Source organism: Toxotes jaculatrix, chromosome 12, assembly GCF_017976425.1.
Source record: "Toxotes jaculatrix isolate fToxJac2 chromosome 12, fToxJac2.pri, whole genome shotgun sequence".
In the NCBI taxonomy this organism is placed as follows: Eukaryota; Metazoa; Chordata; class Actinopteri; family Toxotidae; genus Toxotes; species Toxotes jaculatrix.
Window position 1 is genome coordinate 13,683,706 of NC_054405.1, and position 21,696 is coordinate 13,705,401.

Here is a 21,696-nt window from a genome sequence, read left to right on the forward strand (position 1 = left end):
TTATAAATTATGAATGACTCCTTCCAGGAAATCAGGACTATGTGAGGAGAGCACGGTGGTTTGGTCTCTTCTGAGCCGCAAGTAAAATGACCCCAGCTGGTGTTTTGTAGACGTCATTACCTGACATGCTTTTATCTACTGTTTGGTGGAAAGCTTTATAGTAAATCCCACTGATTTCCAGCTAAAAAAAAAGTAAGCAGTAAGTAAAAACAAGACATTAGGGGAGACGACAGGAGTTTCTGGCTCTCAGTTATTGTTAGTTTGTTTGCGCATCAGGTAAGCTGTATTCATTAGACATAAGTAATGTTCACCACTATATAATTGTGTCTATTTCCTTGAAAGTTGAGCTCCCTTAGTCCAAAAATGTAGTTTTAATAAAGAGTCAAACTTCCTTTGTCTCTTCAACAGGAATTAGCCATCTTGTCGTGTCTGATTGTTTTCACAGTGAAGATGGTCACCTGACTCGTGATCCTGTTATGGTTGAGACAGTACTGAACTTAGAAATAATTGTCTAAAGCTGTGAAGGTTTAGGCCAATTTACATGTGTATGTGTGTGTGTGCATGTGAGTGCATGTGTGAGTGGTGGGGGATGGGGACAAATCAAAATGGGTGTGACTGCAAATGGCCGCTCATTTCTTTTATTTCAGCATCCAAGCTGAAGTTTCTATGTTCTCCTGGGGTCGTTTAATTGAAAGTTACATCATATTTGCTGGTAAATGTAGTGATCTGATCTGTCTCTGTGCTCATTTAAGAGGTGAACAGGAGCTAGAGAAGGATGTTCTCGGCAGCATTGCGGAGAGGGAAGTTTACCTCAGAGGCCATACTTGCAGTATTAGCGAGTGGTCAAGTGCAGTGTATTTCCAGTAATTGCCCAAATACCCAAATGCCACAAGTAAAGGCAAAATTGAACTGTGTGTAGATATTTTTTCGACAAAGGACACACTTGGCAACTACCTGGCAGTGCATGAATGCACACTTAAGTGCTCAAGACCGCAAGTGTGGTTTCTTTCATCCAGTAGTTGAAGAGATTTCAGACTGGACTGAAATGGTGGCCTGACCACAGTTGCCATTCATCAAGCAATGACGTTAATGTGGGTGAAATCACTCTCAACAGGCATGTTTTTGATAAAATTATCACCATTAACTGCTAATGCATATTTCATAGTCAACATCATAATACTGGCACTGAATCAAACATTAGCCCACTACTGTTTAGAGTAAACAAAGAGCACACGTTTACATGATCATTTTTATTTAAATGCTAAAAATTCGAGGTTCATCCAACAACCAGTGTCAATGAATACTAAAACCCACAGATACCACAAATAAAAACATCAATTTCATAAATCGACAAAATGTCTTCAGTAAATAAAAATGTTTCTTTTTTTTTCTTTTCAAAGAAAAACATCAATGATACAAAATACAAGCACAGTAAAAGTATTACACCAGGACAGGAGGTAAAACCAAAAGGTTAGCTTTGCTGCTCCACAGTAAAGGGATTGTCAGTGTGTACGATGCAAGATAAAGAGAGAGTGGGCATTAGAGAGAGAGAGCGAAAGTATAATATTTTTTTGTTTTTTGTTTTTTTTTAACAAACTGATACCATGGAGGATAAAGTAAGGGATCAACCACTGGACACCAAGAGATAATCCCATCCATTCTGTAGTATTTTCCAATCAAATGTAATACATCCATGCATCATACACTTATTCCAATGACAGTCAAATCATCTTTAACTTGACCCACTTCTAACCTAAAACTTAAACTTGCTGGAAAATATCTGACACATGGTTCAACAATCTTCCCTTTTGAAAGAATCGATACCACAGCAAAAGACAGGACAAAAAAAAGAGTAAATGTTTCAAAATTGGACTTAACTCCGAGTCCAACAACAAAAGCTGCACTGTCCTTTGACCTCCAGAGCCGTCCACAATGATACAGACAGAGCAGGGACAGCTCCTGAAAGTCCAGGGATCAGCATATTGTCCCAACCCCCTCTTAGGAAAGGTTTCGGGTTTGAATGGGGACGTTTCATCTGAGAGGTTTGAGTTTGTAAAGAGGTGTCGGTTCAGACGTATTGCTCTTTAGGAAAAGTGTATGCCGCCGCTCCTGGGGGAGGAGAAGACAGGCCTGGTACTGAGGGGTATTTAAAGATGGCCGTGGTGTGTGAAGGAGGAGAGAAGGTGTTTTTTGAAGTAGTGGTGGTGCTGCTGCTGCTGCTGCTGCTGGTTGCAGTGGTTGGCTGTGAGGAGTGGTAGGGATGCTGGGGCAGAAAGGAGAGAGGAGGGTTGATGGGAGGGGAGTAGGGCTCCGGGTAGTCCTCCTTGTTACACGCCAGTCTGTAGCTCACATAGTCTGCTGTGTTTGGAAGCTCTTCATAAAACCGTCCTGAATGCTGTGGAGAGATGTGAGATGCGGTCTACATTAAAGATACATCAAAATTAGAAAAATTTAAACAATATACCTACTCTACGACATATGTGAACTGGATATGCTGTACATATATACAGTACATATAGTATGTACTTTGGAGCTTCTGACCATATAATATGTAAATAACAAATACAACGGACAGTGTACCTGGATATCATCCCCTGGTCTTTTCCTTATTGGCTGGGACAGTTTTCTGGATGGCGAATCATTTCTGATCAAGGAGGAAAAGAGAATTAAAGATGGTTGACAAGGATTGTAATGCAGGACACAAACTATGTTGGGACAAACAGCTATGTGAAACAAAACGAAGGAGGTATAATGGACTGTTTACGTACGAGGAGTTGTCTTTTCTGCTTCTTATTTTGAGCACCAGGACTGTGATCGTGATGCCCATGAGCACTCCAGCAGCCAGTAATAAGGCGACTACGCTGATGACATCACTTGTTGCGATCTGTGGTAGTGGTTTTTCTACAAAGAAAACACACAGACGTGTAATAAAACTCACATTTTGGTTTGTAGTAACTTTGGAAGTACAGTATGAAAATACGAGAGTGTATAGAAAAGCACAGTGCAAAGCAGTTGCAGGATTAGAATATTAGCAGGAATTCTTGTTCATTTTTTAATTTGCTCTTCTCATAATGAAATCAAATGAGTCCAGACCTCAGGCAAACATACCTATGATGCTGACCTCCACAGAGCCTGATCGTGTCCCGATGCTGTTGGTTGCATCACACACATATGTACCTTGCAGGTCGTACGTGACCGGGCCTTTAAAGGTGAGGACGTTGTCTCGGATCTCAGCATTGCTCGGCATGGAGCCATTAATCCTGCAGAACGTACAGAAAACGAATAACAAGTGCACACAGGTGTCCGTGTGAATAACTTGATTTGAGGTGAACATTTGTGACCTTGAAGTGCAATTTGCCAAAAATTAGTATATTCTGGGAAATTCTATGAATTCCAGTGAATTCACATGACAGCTCAGTGTAACGTAAACCAGGAAACAGCCTCAGACACCACAGTGATGAAGGAAAGATGGATGAAAACGTTTAGTGAATTTAGCATGGTGTGCTGGAGAAAAGCTGCGTGACACGTCTACAACTTAGTAAATTTGAGTGAAACAAGAGCAGACAGAGTTGAACTCACAGTTTCCACTGATACAGAGAGACGGCTGGGTTGGCATCAGCTTGACAGCTCAGCTGGACGTTCTCTCGGTTCAGATACCAGTTTCCATCGAACCCGTCTATTGAAACATCTGGCTCATCTGGTAGAAACACAGGCACATACAAAAAACAAAAATCAAGCCTGTAAAATTCAGTTCTTTACTTCGAGCTGTCTAGTTATGTGGTTATTGTTACATACGAGAGACACTTACACTGAATATCGAGGGTGACACTGTCAGTGAAGACCTCCTCGTTGTAGGTGGTGACACATGTGAGAGTCTCCTTGTGTGTTTCTCTGCTGGGCACCAAAATGTAGTCGCTCTGAACAGTGAATGTCCCGTCTGAGTTTCGGTACTCTCGAGTGGTCACTTCTCCCGGCACCCTCGTCTCCCACCTGTTTACAACAATGAAACAATAAAAAGAGGTACATAGATATATTTATCAGTGTGTGAAACGTGGTAGACCAATTTGTAGTTTAGTGGGATTAAAACATCTACGACAGAGCTGTCACAATGCAAACCTTAAAACGCGCTGTGGAAAACTCAAACACTCCTCATCTTTCACTAAATCACACATAAACACACACACACCTGATGCTACCGGGTGGTTTTCCATTGGCAGAGATGCAGGTGGCGACCGGCGTTTTAAGATTGGACGAACGAGCCACCAGTGTCGGCGTGGACAGACTCATCTGAGTTGTTGGACGAACTGAGGGAATGAACGTGAACAAAAGCATCCAGCTGATTTGGCATGAGAATGATTTTACAGCATGATAATATAGCACAATATTTAACTTACTACAAAAACTTTTTGAATTAAAAAAATTCAAAAATTACATTTTCACGCTGTTGGCTAATTTCTGATTGTAACATACAGATGTATCAGAACCTCAGATGGTCACACATCTGTCTGTCTTACCGTAGACAGTGAGGTTTACGGTGTTCTCTCGGTTCCCTGCGGGGAACGTGGTGTATTCACAGATGTAGGTGGACTCATCAGAGAGGCGGAGCGAGGAGAAGGTGATGGTTGTATCTTCAAGGGTCGGGGTTCGCCGCCTCACTGCTGCGTTCTTGAAGGTGACACGGTCCCTGTAGGGCGGGGCCACCGACACACCCAGGGAGGGGTTGGCAATTGCCACATTCTGCTTGGTGCCGTTCACCAGTTTCTGCCACGTTACCTTGAGAACGAAGTGATGGGGTGAGGAAATGTGTAGTCTGGCCCTGCTTTAAGTTTTTGTCATACACTTTCACATGTAAAAACACAGTTAACAATCCAATTAAGCACAAACATTTACAAGAAATCAGATTTCTCCTGGACAATGTAGCTGCATTCACTGGGTTTCTTGTAATTCCTTGACCCGATTAACTAAACTGGGTTCATCACAGAAATCAGGTTCCGCAGAAGGCTGAAAATAACCAGATTACGTAATTTCAGATAAACACATTGACAGAGTTTATGCTGATTTTTCTGGAATTTGGAAGGCACAATCTGGGTGTGAATGGCATTATCTGCTTTTGCGAGTTTTACATATTTTATGTATTTATGCTTGGGTGTAATCCACATGTTAAGGTGGGCGACTCAACACCTGGGAGATTTTGACGGGCGGGGAGCTGTTGATGAACCGACAGCGGAGATCCACCTTTGAGCCAACAAATCCCGACTTCCCGTCATCCATCTCCACCCTCTGGCCATTTACTCCTGGAGGAGAAACGTGAAGCGTTAAGACATAGGTAGAAGACATAGACATAGAAACACTTTCACCTAGACTGGGCACGCACGCAAGAGCACGTATGTTGGCAGGAGCCGACTAGCATGCTCTAAGCTGTTCACAGTCAGCACAGCAGGTTGAGCTTATAAAGTGAGCTGAGCTGTCAAAGGTGATACATTTTAGCAGCGTGAGAGGTGAGCTGAGGTCAGAGGTTGTGGATTAGAGTGAGGTATAAATAAGCGCAATTTGTTTGGTTACTGTTCTCACTGACTTACTGATCCCCTTTAACAAATCCACAGCAGGGCCACACCCACGTCCTGAGTGGACACGAGTCACGTGCGCTTACTTGTGTTTGTCAGATAAACTGTAAGTAACATTGTTTTGGCAGCTTTATTAAGACTAAAACTATTATCATTCATGATGCAGGATAGAGAACAATGATGGTTACGCTGAACAAAACAGCTCAGAACAATGACTGCTCTCATTCTCATACACACATATCATTATTATTATACAGCACACACACACACAGGAACCTTAAATAAAATATCTAAAAATATCCAGTTTTACCTTTAATATTTCTTTATCTTTAAAACCTTTTTATGAGAAAATAATTAAATTTTTTTAGTTAATTCGTTTAAAATCCCTTCGTGCTTTAAATGTGACAGCAGTCACATAATATGTGTATGTGTGTGTGCTGATGAGAGGGAAATACATCGAGACATGGTTCTTTAAGATATAGCACATTCTCGCCATATTATAAATGTATTGAGTTTGAAAACTTGTATTTTTGTATTTACAGGGGAAAATATCACTTTTAATTCATATTTTTCATCAAACATTTACTTGAAAACTTGTAAATGCTGGCTCATAATGCCGAAACAAAAGCTTTGAAACATAAAATCAATGTTACACATTAAGCTCACAGATAAGATGATCGTGTGAGCTCTTTTTGTTTTTTCCAACAAAGATCCTCGGTTTTTGGCTTCCTCTAGATTACCCCAAAAAGCAGCCTGGTGGTCCCATTAGTTTTGGAATATTATTTTTGTGAACAAACATAAACAGCAAACGTAGTTGTCAGACATCTCGTCAGAGTCTCACAACAGAATCTGAAGAAGCAGCAAAAAAGTGTGTCACTATATTCAAAAAATAAATGTGATTATGGAAACAGTCATATACTATAAAAGACGCCCCAGGTTAAGTCACAAAAATGAGATTTAATAAGGTACCATTTACCTCTGCAAACTTTACCTCAGCTGGTTACTTTTAACTTTCTCACATATTTAATGCCACAAGTCAGACAAATGGAAATGTTATAATATGTCATGTTGATGAATTAGACAGTGTGAATGTAGGCTAACTCATACCCAGGGGTGATTTCCATGTTTGAAATATTGTATTAAAAAAAGAAAACAGATATAATGAGGTACCATAGTTCACGGTTCATCATGTAGTCCAATATTTCCATGTTCTTAATGGAGGAGTATTGATCGGTCCATCTGTATTTTAGTCTAATCTCAATCACAGAGACAGCCAAACACAAAATACCCCGGGCTGACAGGGCATACATGAAAACTAAGGCTGTTCACCCCTCTGACAAGGTTGTCAACCATGAAATAATGCTTTTACCTACAAACAGTCTTTTGACATCCTAATGTTTCTGTCAGAGCTGTGTAGAAGCTTCCTGCAGAAGCAAACATGATATTTCCAGCAGGGGCTTGCTTGGTTCCTATCACCTGATCAAATCAAAACACAAAAACAAAGCCTCAGTTAAACTAAGATGGTTAGAGAAAGTATTCCTTCACTATTTTAGTTTGGTGTTTTTTAATATAAAGAATTTAATATGAAAAATGCATTTGGTATATGGTACATTTGTGCATGCAGACAAGCACACAAATTCAGATAGCCTTTTCAAAACCCCTCTGCATTGCTGACATCAATCATCAAAAATGCGACCAACGCCATCCCATGATGAACAGTACAGCCTGAGCCCTATGTGTTTTGTCATATTAATAAGTCTAATAGTTTTGTACTAGAGCAGGAGTTCACTGTGCCTTACTCTTATAACCCGTTGTGTGTATTTGCGTGGGTCACTGGGAGGGAAGAAGGCCAGCAGTGGGAGTAGATTACAGCATTTAGGATATTAGTGCATCTGCATTAGAGATGCCCAGTGTATGGCCCATTTGCTGCTGTACATATGGACAGCTCACAGTTACAAAATGTTTTTGCTGAAATTGTGGATTCAGTCTTTACAGATTTGTTTGTATGTTTTTAAGGTTCCATTACCTGTGAAGAAGACCTTTAGAAGTTAGTTAGATAATGAGACTCATGTTATACTGAGAATTTAACTGAGAGAATATCTACTATTTTGTTGGTGTTCATGTGATAAATCTGAGCTGAGTTTTATTAGGGTCAGCCTTTTATCAAAGCAGTAATGCGCAGTATTCTCCTAATGCATTCAAAACATCTAATATTTAGATCACGCAAACTCTTTATTAAAATGCATCATCTGTGTAGATTAATCTTGATCATCCAAACAGTAACATGTCAAATTACATTTTGAGAAATACCCTGAAAAGACTGATTCCACTCTCATGCCTGTACGAGAAATATGAAGCTACAGACATCAGACATTAGCTTAGTTAAGCACAGAGACCGGTTGAAAAGGCAAATTTCCCAAAGTGTCAAACTTCTCCTTTACAGTAAGTCCTTTGGGAGGAAGTCTGTGGTGCATTTACTGCCCCTCTGCAAACTTCCATTCACATACACCAGGTGTTTATTTGATGAAAACATATAAAAACATGCTCAGTAAATATGGAAAAGCCTTTTTAACAAGCCATTTTGTAATTTAAGAGATAAAATACCTTTCACTTAGTCTGATTAGTTTTCAAACCCCCCCCCGTCTGAGCCCTGCAGCTGAGATGATTAGGGGCTTTAGGTGAGAGCAGAGTAAAACAGAGAGCCTATACCTCTCTGAGACCCACACACGCTTACACATTCACACACACACACATTTATATCTCGTTTGCCCCACATCTCTCCAACCTTCCTCTTTTCCGCTGGGTCCATTCACATTCTTCTTTTGTTTAGACCATGGGAAATGATCTCACCAGTCCTCCTCACAATAATCCATAAACAGCAGCACACAGGCAAGAGTCGACCATGGGAACGTAACAAAACAATGGGAATATTGTTTCACACTTGAATGTGCAGCCTTTAAGAACAGCAAGAGAATCACAACATGGTGCTGGGCTTTTTGTCTATTTCCTAAATGGACATCCTAAAGCTTTCTTCATCAAACTCATTATATGACTATTATTATTTTTAACCTTTTCTAGTATGTATGAAAGTTCAACAGGGAGACAGTAGCAGGCGTTGCTGTAGGTTACAATGAAAATATTATTTTATTGCTCTATTGTTTCTGTACACCGTCTGGTTACTATATTTAAGTATTTCAGTTTAAAACATCCAAAAGATGTTTTCCAAGATCCAAAGATATCTACTGAACTTAGCATACTAACCAGCTAGCTAACTAGAACTAATTGCTAACAATGGAATGCTAACATGCTGATGCTGAGTTGATGTTAGTTTTGTAATATTTGCTAATTATCACTAAATACTAAATAGTGTTAAAATATCAAACTAATTCAAGTAAATGCACTGTTTCTGCAGCTGATGCCATCAGTTTTGCAGGTATTTGGTCATAAACCAGAGTATTGAATGAATTAAAGTTTTGACTCAATCTGAAAATGTTGTACACAGAAAGCAGAAAGAAGACTAACCTAAATTAGAGACTAGATTAAAACTATGACGGTGAAATCACTCAGCAGTGGTGCTCTTAATAAAGACCATCACGTTAAACTGCAATGTTTCAAGCCTAAATAAAACACATCTACCTTCATCTTCCATCACTTGGCTACGAGAAGGTCTCAGATACTAAAAAAACTGACCCCATGAGACAGACGAGAAAATGGAAAACACAGAGAGAGAGAGAAAGACCAGAGGACAGATTAACCGTTTAATCTTTACGCCATCAAATCTGTGATTGATCTGGGATTACACACTGTGTTTGTTTCTTTGGTCTTGTGACTTACAATGTAGGGAAACCTTAGGCAGAAAGAAGACCAACTGACAGACACACACACACACACACAAAAACACACAATGGTCAAGCTAAAAACTCGTTTGTGGTATGACTACTGTATGACACTATCTGTGACTAGACTGTTATTTTACATGGCAACTCTCAACAGATTGCATAGCTTTGCATTAAAGAGCAACAACTTTACCAATGACGGAAACTGACTTTTGGACATTCACTTTACCAAATGATGTGTCCTCCTCTCCATTTTTGCCTGATTGAAATGGAGAAAACACTTCTTCTCGTCTTGTTTTGTCCCTAAATCGATTATAATCTCTCATTGTTTTTGACTGGCATCTGTGCATACACACACATGTATGTACATGTGTGCGTGTTTGTGTGGGTGTGTAATCTCTGTGGCACTGCAGGAACGCAGTGTGTGCGTTTGGCTGATGTTCAGCGGGCAGCTCACAGGATTACGATGACTGTTGCGGCTGCATCTGTGTTTTGGGACATGAGAGTAGAATATAAACCCATGAGAGAGAGGAGATGGAGAGAAATGAAGAACATGTCTGTGGAGGAAGATCAACTGGATGAGAGATAATGAGGGGGAGAAAGGAGGCCTCAGATGGGCCAACTCTGGAGAGAGAGATGCACAAAAGAGAGAGACAAAAAAGGCAGAGGACAGAAGGGCTGTGTGTTTGTGCTGGATTATTTCTGTGGGGTAGCGTCTGTGTGTTCCAGCTGTGGACAGTGGATTATGCTGAAATTCATGTGGATGCCTGTCTGCCTGTCAGCCTCAGTCAGCCTTTTCTGTGTCTTTCTGCAGAAGAGGATTGCAAACTTTTGTGCGAAGGGGGAAAACATGTCAGTGCACTAACTGTGACAGCACTCACATCAACTTGGGGACACCCTACAGGAACTGACAGACCTGCGGAGGTGCTCTGAATCTGCACCAGCCAGGAGAAGACAGACACACTGCAGCAACAGTCAGCAGCCTGGGACTTGGCAGTGATCATATTGTTACACCCTTCCTGCTCCCTGTGCAGCTTTAATCCACTGCTCTGTCCTTCAACATGACAATCCTACACACATGGCGCGGCCTCACACTCGCTAATAACACGTACACACGTATGCGCACACCAGCAAATTACTGCTAAACTGGCGCATGGGGGTTTATCACGGACTGAATGAAAAAAGCAATCACAGCAGATGTCACAGCAGTTCAACACATGCATATGCTGCCACAATTGCTTTTGTCATTACGTTATATGCATACCACCGACGCACCCCCTCTTATTACACAGCTACAACTCTGATGCCAGCTGTATGTTTGGCCCCAGCTTAGTGTGATTACACCGCTGCACCTGTTACAATGAGGCAAGAGTTAGTCTAGTCATTGAAACACACAAACACGCAACACTGTAAGATGTGTGGATGCCATCTGCAGGAGCAGTCACATTTTAGTGTGATTACAGCAGTGCACCTGCTGATACCAGGCGAGTTTAGGTGGACACAGTGAAGTTTGGGCACTAAAAAAAAAAAGGCACTGAAATGGTCTGACTTGACTTCTGCACTGATCTGGAGCGAAGTCATAAATAATCTGGCATCCCTTTTAAGGAGTTGCAACAAATCGCTTAGTTAATAAATCATTTACTACTTAATGCACCAGTTGTAAGGCATTAAAAAAAGCCAAATTGGTTGCCAAATTGGTACCTGCAGACATGATAATCATCCTATATATTTTTTTTTACAACCTGGTAACTCAAAGTGTTTCAATAAACACTTATATGATAACACAACACTAATGTAAAATAGATAAAATACACTATTGAATTAATATTAAATCACTTATCAAAACAATGACATGTAACTGAAAACAGAAAGCAAATGTTTGAACTGCCATGCTCATACCAACACAGGATACAGATGGTTGTGACATGAAATCATGAAAAGGGTAAATAAAAAAATGTGATTAGACCCTATTCACTATTATGCTATGACTTCTACTTTTAATTTACCTCTGAGTTTAGGTGGGTTTACCCTTTACTGTACATTGAATGTACAACATAGTGGAAACATGACCCTGATACTGAATTGTTCTTTTGCACTATTAAATCTCTACCCTATGCTTGTATATCCACATTGTGATATGTAGATACAGGATGTAGAGAAATCAATCAAAGTCCTCCGACTGGATTGATATCACCAGTGTCATATCAGTATGACCTAACAGGTGCTAAAATAAATAAATAAATAAATAAATAAATAAAAGTAGAGTAGCCTACCTGGAACAACACAAGTTGTTATCAGGAATATCCAAAATCCAGTGTTTTCCATGCCCATACCACCGTTGCCAGCTTCTCGCTGTGGTTAAACTCCCAGTGTGCACTTGTTTTCTGCCTCCAGCCTCCCAGACTGAACACGCAGCAGCCGCAGGTTCAGCTTCAGGACCGTCTGTCGGGGTCCTGTCAGGTCTCCATGTATGCGACAAACCGAGCTCCCCACTAGACTCCTGATTCGCCAAACCGTCAGCCTGGAGAGGTTTCTCAAACTTGTCCTCCCACCCACCCCCCAACGCACCTTGTGTCACTTTTTCTTTCTCCCACTCTAATTTCGACTTCCCTTCGACTGGTTTAACGGAGCTGCAGCAGTCTCTGTCCGGCTGAGGCTTGGCGGGGGATAAAGCAGCTTAACGCGTGGGCAGATTATTTCCGAGATAGCCTACCCCCCTAGTCCCGACCGACAACTATCTGTCACAGTGCGAGGGCTGAGCTGAGCAAACCGCCAGCCGGCTCGTGTGCACATTTAGAGAAAAGGCGCTGTCAGACTATTTTAAATGAACAGACTCAATAGACGCAATTAGGGGCCCAGACAGAGGCGCAGCTACAGAAATTTAGCTCCCAGTGACTACAGGCCCCCTGTGCTGTGCTGCTGTCCTAATGCCACTATCCACTAATGAAACTTGGATTTTAGCCCTTGCCTTATCTATAGTGCTGGTTGACTTATAAAACTAATACATGAATGGATATTTACAGAGCCTGGAAGGTGTCGTGGAATAAAAACACAAATTCATGCATACGATTTAATCATTTGTGATCTCTAATTCCTTTAATTCCTTAATTTGTGCTTTTGGTTTAATATATTGTTTATTTAGTGCAGTAAACGTCTCTGCATATTGAAGAAGACAAACCCCAAATCTGCTTTTTATGAACGAGATGATGCCTGCAGTAACGTTACATTTTGTGCGGAGGAAGAGCCTGTGAGCTTGTCCTGTAAATTGTGCTTCTGAAAGGTCTCAAAGATAACATAGCACTGAGTTTAACAGCCAAAACCTGAAGTATACCTCAGTATATATATAGTATACAGTGACTTTATTTGTCACAGATCCATGACGGCGCGAAGGATACAAACAAGACAAAATCAATGGCATTAAGGTGATAAATAAGCATAAATCTAACAAATTATTAAACTATGTGCATGAATTTGTTTTTCTCCATGACACTTAGTGTGCTGCATAGATAATAAATGAAATTAATGAATAGAAATGGTAATGTAACGCTTGTACCCTGATGTGAACTGGATATACACATTAGAATAGGCTAAGATATCCAGCCCTGTCTCATACAAATCACACCCAGATGTACCTATTACACTAAAGGACTACATAAAGGACATCATTGTAAAATGGTTTGGCCTTGGCTGAATGTCCAGGGTGATTTGCAGAGGAGGGAAGCTCAGAAGATGAATCCGGTGAAGGAAGGTTAGAAATGACAGAAGCTGAAACTGGAAAACTACTGAACACACTGGGAGCAGGAAGAAAGAGTCTGAGACTGTGTCTGAAGATGAAGATGAAAGACAGAGAGATGGTGTAGGAGGCACCATGACAGGTCTGTTTGACAGGGAAAGGTGCTCAGGGTGTTATTAATTCAAAGGTTTCAAAGTTTATTTGTCACAAGCAAAATGTGTAGTTAGATACATAACTCGTATGAAATAAAGTTGGGATTTAACTGGAGGATCAAGAGGATGTTATCACAGAAAGCCTCTCTAGTTTTATGATATTAATATATTATTATCAGTGTTCACTGACACATGCCCACTGTGCTAGAACTCGATATTCTTTTAATGTCTTTAAATTTGTCTAAAATAAATAAATAAAATCAAAACTCCTCAGATGTTGCTCATTAATATTTACACAGTGGTTTATACGTTCTGCTCATGCAGTCCAAAAAGGACTCCAGAAAATATGTATTTTCTGTGTAGGTTTCTCTGGGTTTATTGGTTACTCCTTTGTCCAAATACATGTAGGTCATAAGGACTGGAGACTCATCAGTCACATGAATGTGATCAATCTACCTGTGTTAACCTCTAGATGAACCAGTAACCTGTCCAGATTCCTACTTTCAGCACAGTGCATGCTCAGAAGGACACAGTCCTCTGTGATCATGAAACGTGTAAAGGGAGAGAAGTTTTCACAATCTTACCTGCAAAATATTCCACCATACATTTGACAACTTCTTACAACGACAATTTTTTTCACTTTTTTTTTTCATCTGCGTTGTCACAGCATTTTATTCTCACTCTCAAAAAAGTGAACTTTAGTTTTGTGTTGCCAAACTCTACATTGCCAATAGTCTTAGTAGTTCTGGTCGTATCCATCCTCATACAGCAACCACTAAACTTCACATGGCCTAATACTGGCACCTGGTGATGCAGGCTGTGAATCTGCATCCATCTCTCTTTGTGAAATTCCATCTATTGGCCTCAGGGTGGAGACACTGAGCCACTGACCATGACTTATTTAGAATCACAGTGCTAGAACTTCCTAGTGGAGGTCATAAATTCACCCTGTAATGGTATGAGTTTATACCGTGCAAGCATGCTTTCAATCAAATCTCTCTATATTCTCTCAGAAACAATGTTCAGTTTTCACCACAGTAAGTGTACAGCTATAGGTCACACAGAGCATATTCTAAGAATTACTCTAATGTCTGTGGAAGTAATTTATAACATGTAAGACCAGCTTTAAAAATGGAAATCAGGGGGATATGGAGACATGAAGGGCAAATCAGGACAAGGGTGTTCTGGATGTGAGACAAAGGTGAGGAGAGAACCAGACAGGAGAGGAGGCAAGGTCATCACACCCTGCTGGCAAAAACGATGACGATGACCGAGTTTCAGCCTCACCCTGCCTGCCTACTCCGTCAGGCACTGCAGAGGAGAAAGACGAATCAGAGCTCTCTGGTTCCACCCTCACCCCTCCCACTCTCTCTCCACCTCTCTGTCACTCCCACCTCACCTCAGGAGTGAGACGTTCTGCAGTGCTGCGCGCTGAGGCAGCTACCACCAACTGTGCGTTCCCCATCCAGACCACAGCACGAAGGCAGGAGCTGCTATATCATCCAGCCCTGACAGGAGGTATGTATCCTTAGAGATGTTCAGCTTGCAGCGGGAGGAAGAGACATGAGCACTAGAGTCCTATCAGAAAGACAAAGAATGTGCTAGAACATGTAAATGTGCAGGGCATGATGACAGAAAATACTTATGTTCAGAGATGTGTAAAAATTAGTCTATAACTTGACATTAAAAAACTTCTTATGTAATATCAGGCTTGGGATATGGCAGTGGGAAAATGTGAGGAATAGTATAATAAACAGGCAATAGAGCAGAAAAAAAGAAAACCTTTGTGTCATCTTTCTCACTGAATTGTGTCCAGTCATTAGGTGGGCTCCGGTCAATTTCTAGAGACAGCCAGAGGACATTTACATTTTACATTTACAAATTAGATCAGGGTATCACCAGCTTTTTGACTCATGATCCAAATAATAAAGTCACCTTTGCTGTATCAAAAGGATGACTTTATCTTTTTAGTTTGTTTCCTTTGGTATCTTTTTAATCTTTTTTTTTTTTGGGTTGTTTTTGTTTCCACACTACAAATGATGTCATGACCTTCGCCTGTCTGGAGAGACGGGCCAGTTGGTTGAGAAGCAGAAATGGATCTTAACTCATTTTGGTGCATCACTGTAAAGTCACAAATTGTTTACATTTAGCTTTTAAATGATAGCCTTTGTAAAATGCTTTCCTTTCTCACATTTCTTCTATTGTTTTTTTTTTTTTTCAAAGTTGAATGGGCGCTTTTCCATCATGCTCAAGTCTCTGTTTGTGTTTGGACTGCTGGGAGGTGAGAATCACTTTAAAGAAATATTTCTACACTGGAATACAAAGACTTGTATTTCTATGAAAAATGTGTATACAATAAATTAGATATATCTCTAAATATGCCCTAATCCCTTCTGTGTTTTTCATGTGACCCTTCTCTGTGTTGCCCCAGTGCTGCTGATCCCAGCAAAGTGCGAACCAATCTCTGTGTGCATTGAAGATAACAGGGACCTGCGAGTAGACTGTCAGATCGAGCCCAAGCCCAACATGATCAACAGCTATGAGTTCTCTTGGACCGTTGGAACCAAAGAGACCCTCATTAACACTAATGTGTCTGGTTCATCAGCAGAGGCTCAGTTCAAAGACAAAAGCACTGTGACAGAGCTGGAGCCCCACGGCTACAGAATGACCCTGACCGGCTTCACAGAAGCACTCCCACACAACACCACGTACATGTGCAAAATAACCGGCGTGGCTGCCAGAGTCAATGTGCAGTCAGGTAGGTGGATTGATTTTGTGTGTGTGTGTGCGTGCGTGCGTGCGTGCGTGCGTGCGTGTGTGTGTTGGGGGAGATTTGAGGGAGTGAGCGTGTGAAGAAGTGAGTGAGGAGACAAATTTGAGAGGTTTTTGTCAACTGTTTGCATCCCTGCTTTTCCTCCTCTGCAGCTCAACTTGCCCCGTGTTCAGCTGTAAGCGTGTTTCTGAAAAGCTCCTGCTCCTGGATCGTTTGTCTGCTGCTCTTCTTCTATCACACACACTGCTAAACAAACACACAGTGTTCTGCTGGCACACATACACACATCTAACCATGCCTACGCATCTGTCCGCATCCACAAACATCCCAACAATACCTGCACGTGTTTAAAGGATGTTGTCAGCAGCTTGCAACTATGATTCTCCTTCCCTCGTTTTCCTCCCGAGAGCACTGAAAGAATATTAAAATGTTTTCATAACTATCTTTAGTGGGAAGTAATGAAGATGATTCAGGAGAAATGAAGATAATTCAACAGAAGTGTTTAGAGAAGTGCTTTTTGCTGCAGAGGCACACACTGTATTGTATGTGTATAAATGCACTGAGTAACTTGTTATGTAAATATTACTTTGGAAGCTGAAGCGTATGTTTTCAATAAAGGGACGCTATTTAAATTCAGACTTGCTGACTTGCTGTGAATATTCATTCAATATTCAGACCTGGGACAGAACTGGGACTCAGATGGGAAAGACAAGGTCCAACAAGGTATTTCACTATTTTTTAAAGTTGTGTCATACATACAAGCTCCATAATGTCGGACGAAGGTGACACAAATGACAGCTAATGAATTACATTATTAAAATTAACACATATATCATGTTCTAGAGTATGGTGGGGAGCATGTGGTTTATAAAGTTTTCAAGCTGATCTACAGTGCATATGAAAAAAGCATGTACACCCTTTGGAAGTTATGTTTTCTATTCTTGCAACATTGAATTAAAGGAAATATAATCATCAAATGAAAAAGATCCTTTAATGTCAAACAAAATATATCTGTAAAGTGATCTTAGTTAATACAAATATGAATGACACAATACTTGTTTGCGTAAGCATTCTCCACGTTTTATAGGAGAAACCTAAGTCATCACTGATGTAACCAACAGACCTTTTGCACAGCAGACATTTTGACTTGTCATAGCAAAATGGACTGTAATTACATTAACAATGATTCTGTTTAATTTCAGCTTACCATTAAGCCATGCCATTCAGGCAGTGTGCACAATGCAAAGGCCTATCCACACAGACTGAAGGCTTTAGTTACTACTATTATGACTGGAATACATATGAAAGCAAGTATTTTGTGATATTAGAAAATTATTTGTACTTTGTAGAAATCTATTTTCACTTTGACATTAAGGGTCTTCTTAAAGTCTTCCTAAGTGTACTTAGATTTAATGTTGTGAAACAATAAAATATGAAACTTCCCTGCCCTGCCCTCAGTTTGACCTAACTTCAAGTCAGGTTTCAGACAGTCCAGGGGATCACAAAGGCATTTCATGTTGGAAATCATTCTCATTTTCATCCTAACAGCGTTCTCTCTCTTTTTTCTCTCTCTCTCTCTCTCTCTCTCTCTCTCTCTCTCTCTCTCTTTCTCTCTCTCGCTCTCTCACTATTTTCTTCCCAAATGCTCTTGGCGTCATTTCACTGGCACTTGGCTGAAATAGGCGTTTTTGAGCCTCGGTGCTATCCGTAGTTTCCGACAACATAGCGATGGCCGCCTTTGCTGGTAGCAGTAAGGGACCAGAACTGTCCAAAGCTGAATACCTGAAACGTTACTTATCTGCTGAGGAAGATGTCAAGAAATCAAAGGAGAAGGTTAAAAAGAAACGGCGTAAGGTTCCCGGAAAAGGGTGAGTCGATGGTGGACGTTTTAATCGAGCTGTTGCCGGGCACATTGTGTGTGAGTTAAGCTAGTTGAAGTCACGCCGCTTACTGTCTTAAACTCCATGTTTTTTAGCGAAACATGTATGTAACGTTACCAAACTCACTTTTACTTATTTTTTTAAAGACTTAAAATAGTAGACGATGACATAGACTGGAAACAGATGGTCAAAGAGGAGAAGGAAATTGAAGAGGACGAAGAAGAAGCTCCAGTGGTAAGAGCTTTCAGCTAACGTTATCTAGCTGTTTAGCCTGAGTCCATTCATTTCACATGGATAGCCTACGTGTATTACTGTTATTCTGGGATTAATTGCGTCATCATATCATTTGTAACACAAGTCATAATCTGTATGTAAGTGTTGGGAAAAAAAAGTACCTTAACTTCAGAAATGCACAGCTTTGTTGAAAGACAAGCATGTCTTTAGATAGAAGTGGGCAACACGGACAAAAACCTCTGTCATGGTATATGTAATTTTACATTGTGACATCAATGTATCATGTAATTAATTTGCTAAAGTCCAATGAAGTTTTTCAAATTTCTTGTTATAACGTAAAGCTTTTAAAAATATGCAGTTTAGTATGACATAACATAAAGAAAACCAGCAAATCCAGTCGGGGAACTGGACCTAGGTAATGTTTCCTATTTTTACTTGAAAAATGTGAATTAGCAACTATTGAGTAATCAGCAAATTGATTCGTCAATAGCTGCTAATTACTATTCTGTGAACTGACTAATCATTTCAGCTCTAACTGTAATACTGTTATTCTTCTGGTAAACCAAGGTCCGTCATCACATTCATGGTAAAATCATATCCAATACTGCCACAAGGCAGTCCTCCTCACTGATTTCCATCATTGCCTAAAATGCTCTAATACAGCCAGAGGTGTTAAAGAGATTTTCCAGTGAGAGAGAGTTTCCATGGTACAAATTGTATGGCAAATTGTATATTGATATTTGTCAAAGTTATATTAATCATATTGTATATATGATTAATATAATATCATATTTCCTAATGTTTTCTGGAAACTTCATCCTTTGTTAACTCAGATTGCTGAGGTCATTGATGATCGACCAGAGGAGGTGAAACAGCTGGAAGCTTTCAGAACTAGCAACAGATGGAAAGTTATTGGAGGTAAATGGTATTTGTGAAAGATGTAGAATCTGTGCCTCTGTGGAAAAGACAATCATGATTTACTTTGAATGTCCTCTCCTAATAGCTGATGAAGATGAAGACACAAGCAGGAATCACCATGACTCACCAGAGCTGTCATCAAAGAGGAGACATGATTCTCCCGTCAGAAAGACGCGACATGACTCTCCAGACACGTCCCCTCCCAGAAGAGGCCGCCACGACTCGCCAGACACATCCCCTCCCAGAAGAGGTCGCCACGACTCCCCAGACACATCCCCTCCCAGAAGAGGCCGCCACGACTCGCCAGATATGTCCCCTCCCAGAAGAGGCCGCCATGACTCGCCAGACATTTCACCTCCCAGAAAAAGTCGCCATGACTCGCCAGACTTGTCACCTCCACGGCAACGTTCAGGGAAATCAGGGAAGGTGCAAAGTAAAGGTTAGAAGCAATATTTGAAGCTGAATCTGATTTCTTTTTGCATAGGGCAACGTGAGATAAAAAAAAAAATTAAAATATCACAACCAGACCCTCCAACATCTGTATACATGGTGAACTTAGTTAAGTGGTCCTGTTGTCATCCATCACATTTTCTTGCTTCAACTTCTAACAAGTTGTTCAATGTTCAGTTATATAAACACTTCACTAAACAGCTAATTAAATCTTTGTCAGATTCATCCCCCACAAGAAGAAAGGCCGGCTCAGCATCGTCAAGTAGAAGACGTTCACCTGAGCCTCACCGGTCACCACTGTCAAAGAGGGCTCAGAACAGGCACGATTCAGACTCTGATCAGTCACCTCCTCGAAAAAAGCCATTAAAGCGAGAAGCTTCAGACTCTGACCAGTCTCCTCTGAGGAGGCCCTCCAAAACAACACAAGGTTCTGATTCTGACCAGTCTCCACCCAGGCGGCGGCCACAGGGTGGAAAGGACTCAGATGAAGATCTGTCGCCACCTCGTAGACCTGGCCAGTCACAGGTGAGAAAATTGTGTTTGTTTGAATGAAGACTAATATCAAATTTGATTTGCCTTCAATTGCTTTGTGTTTTCAATGTTTGTTATTTTTTTCTGTTTCAGGGCCAGAGGATGCTTTCTGGTGGGAAGGCTGGTCTGGTTTCTGTAGATGTTTTACGGAAAGAGCAGGAGGAGAACCGACGCAGAGAAAGAAACAACCAGCCTCTAGAGGGTTAGCTTAGCTTTTGTCTTTTAAGATACTTTTCCTTCACAGCTATTGATGGCAGAGCTCAAAGGACTTTCCATCTCATATCCACATCACCCAACCATACTCCAAAAGTTTACTGAGGCATAGTTGGGATTAGCTCTTATGAAGTTGAATGATGAAGTCCTTGTTCAAGAGACATGTTATATCTCTTTTCCCACTGTGAATAGATGAATCCCGCAATGCCCAGACTGTATTCCGAGACAAGAGCGGTAAAAGGAGGGATTTAGATTCGGAGAGAGAAGAACAGAAGAGGAAGGCTGGAGAAAAGGCAGAAAAGGATGAGAAATATGCTCAGTGGGGGAAAGGGTGAGTCTGCAGACAGTTATCACACATTGGAGAAGGCTACTGAGGGTGATTGTGACCACATAACTGAAATGTGTTTTGTGTCAACTTGTTTCCATTTTTTAAAGTCAACATTTGTTTATAGGTTGGCTCAGAGACAGATGCATCAGCAGAAACTTGAGGATGCACTGCATGAAGCCCAGAAGCCACTGGCACGTCACCGCGATGACGAGGATCTTGACCGAATGTTGAGAGAGCAGGAAAGGGAGGGAGATCCGATGGCTGCGATGCTCAGACGGAAAAAAGAACGCAGTGCAAAGACACAAGGTGTTAAAGGTTATATAAAGGTTACCTTGATACTTAAGTTGACTGATGCAAATTGGTTGTTTACTCACAGTTTATATTGTAAACTTGTAATTTTGTTTTACAGAGAAGCCTCGGTATAAAGGTCCAGCACCGCCTCCAAACCGGTTCAATATTCTACCAGGCTATCGCTGGGATGGAGTTGACAGGTACAGTGTGCGTTAGTCTGTGAAAGAGTGACTAAATGGAGTGTATTTGTAATGGGATTAATGTGAACACATCCCTACTTCATTTCAGTTGAATCAAATCAAAGAGTTGAGGATGTGATTGCAGAGTTGACAGTGGAATTTTGTTTGTTTGTGTCTCGCAGGTCAAATGGTTTTGAACAGAAACGCTACATGCGAATCGCAGATAAAAAAGCTGGCCAGGAGGCAGCTTATAAATGGAGCGTGGAGGACATGTAATGGGAATCAAAAAAGGATGAATTAGGAGCAGATCTGAAGTGCGGGACTGTTGAACCTCTATAGAATTAGTTGAAACAGAATATCTAATCTGTCCCGTTGAAGCAGCTGCAGATTAGACAATCTACTCAGCAGTACTGAAATGTGGATATAAACTGAGACAGATTTTGTTCAGCTTTCCAAAGCAGTTCCGTACTGTACAGTAGATATCGGGTTAAACTATAAACAACTGTACATAGCAGTGAGGTGACAGCATCTTTATGATTTTTGTAATAACTGGTTTAATGTTGAGCCAACAGAGATGTGTTTTTCACTGTTTTATTAAATAATGTTTTTGTTAA

At 40.8% G+C, this 21,696-nt stretch overlaps 2 protein-coding genes across 3 annotated transcripts; one reads left to right on the forward strand and one right to left on the reverse strand.

Annotated features, from left to right (window-relative positions):
* Nucleotides 1-1,391: 1,391 nt before the first annotated feature.
* nectin1a (nectin cell adhesion molecule 1a) lies at nt 1,392-11,978 on the reverse strand. Its single transcript, XM_041051762.1, has 10 exons — nt 11,674-11,978; nt 5,182-5,294; nt 4,515-4,773; nt 4,187-4,304; nt 3,809-3,990; nt 3,580-3,697; nt 3,109-3,260; nt 2,769-2,901; nt 2,581-2,644; nt 1,392-2,395 (listed from the first exon to the last, which is right to left on the reverse strand). The coding sequence occupies exons 1-10, from the start codon at nt 11,729-11,731 to the stop codon at nt 2,069-2,071; spliced, it is 1,524 nt and encodes a 507-aa protein (XP_040907696.1). The 5' UTR covers nt 11,732-11,978; the 3' UTR covers nt 1,392-2,068.
* A 5,802-nt stretch (nt 11,979-17,780) lies between these two features.
* bud13 (BUD13 homolog) lies at nt 17,781-21,696 on the forward strand. 2 transcript variants are annotated; one of them, XM_041050818.1, is made up of 10 exons: nt 17,781-17,926; nt 18,085-18,172; nt 19,006-19,090; nt 19,176-19,529; nt 19,761-20,065; nt 20,165-20,273; nt 20,477-20,615; nt 20,737-20,927; nt 21,022-21,103; nt 21,265-21,696. In XM_041050818.1, the coding sequence occupies exons 1-10, from the start codon at nt 17,787-17,789 to the stop codon at nt 21,356-21,358; spliced, it is 1,587 nt and encodes a 528-aa protein (XP_040906752.1). In that variant the 5' UTR covers nt 17,781-17,786; the 3' UTR covers nt 21,359-21,696. The 2 variants fall into 2 exon arrangements, with proteins under 2 accessions (XP_040906752.1, XP_040906753.1); XM_041050819.1 differs by having other exon boundaries at nt 20,737-20,918.

Excerpts from the sequence above, each read along its gene's own strand:
- bud13 (XM_041050818.1), top strand. The coding sequence starts at position 17,787 with ATGGCCGCCTTTGCTGGTAGCAGTAAGGGACCAGAACTGTCCAAAGCT. Across the intron at positions 17,927-18,084 it reads CGTAAGGTTCCCGGAAAAGG|ACTTAAAATAGTAGACGATG; the intron begins GTGAGTCGATGG and ends ATTTTTTTAAAG. Across the intron at positions 20,274-20,476 it reads AAACAACCAGCCTCTAGAGG|ATGAATCCCGCAATGCCCAG; the intron begins GTTAGCTTAGCT and ends CACTGTGAATAG.
- nectin1a (XM_041051762.1), bottom strand. The coding sequence starts at position 11,731 with ATGGGCATGGAAAACACTGGATTTTGGATATTCCTGATAACAACTTGT. Across the intron at positions 3,991-4,186 it reads AAACCACCCGGTAGCATCAG|GTGGGAGACGAGGGTGCCGG; the intron begins GTGTGTGTGTGT and ends TGTTGTAAACAG. Across the intron at positions 3,698-3,808 it reads TGTCACCCTCGATATTCAGT|ATGAGCCAGATGTTTCAATA; the intron begins GTAAGTGTCTCT and ends TGTTTCTACCAG.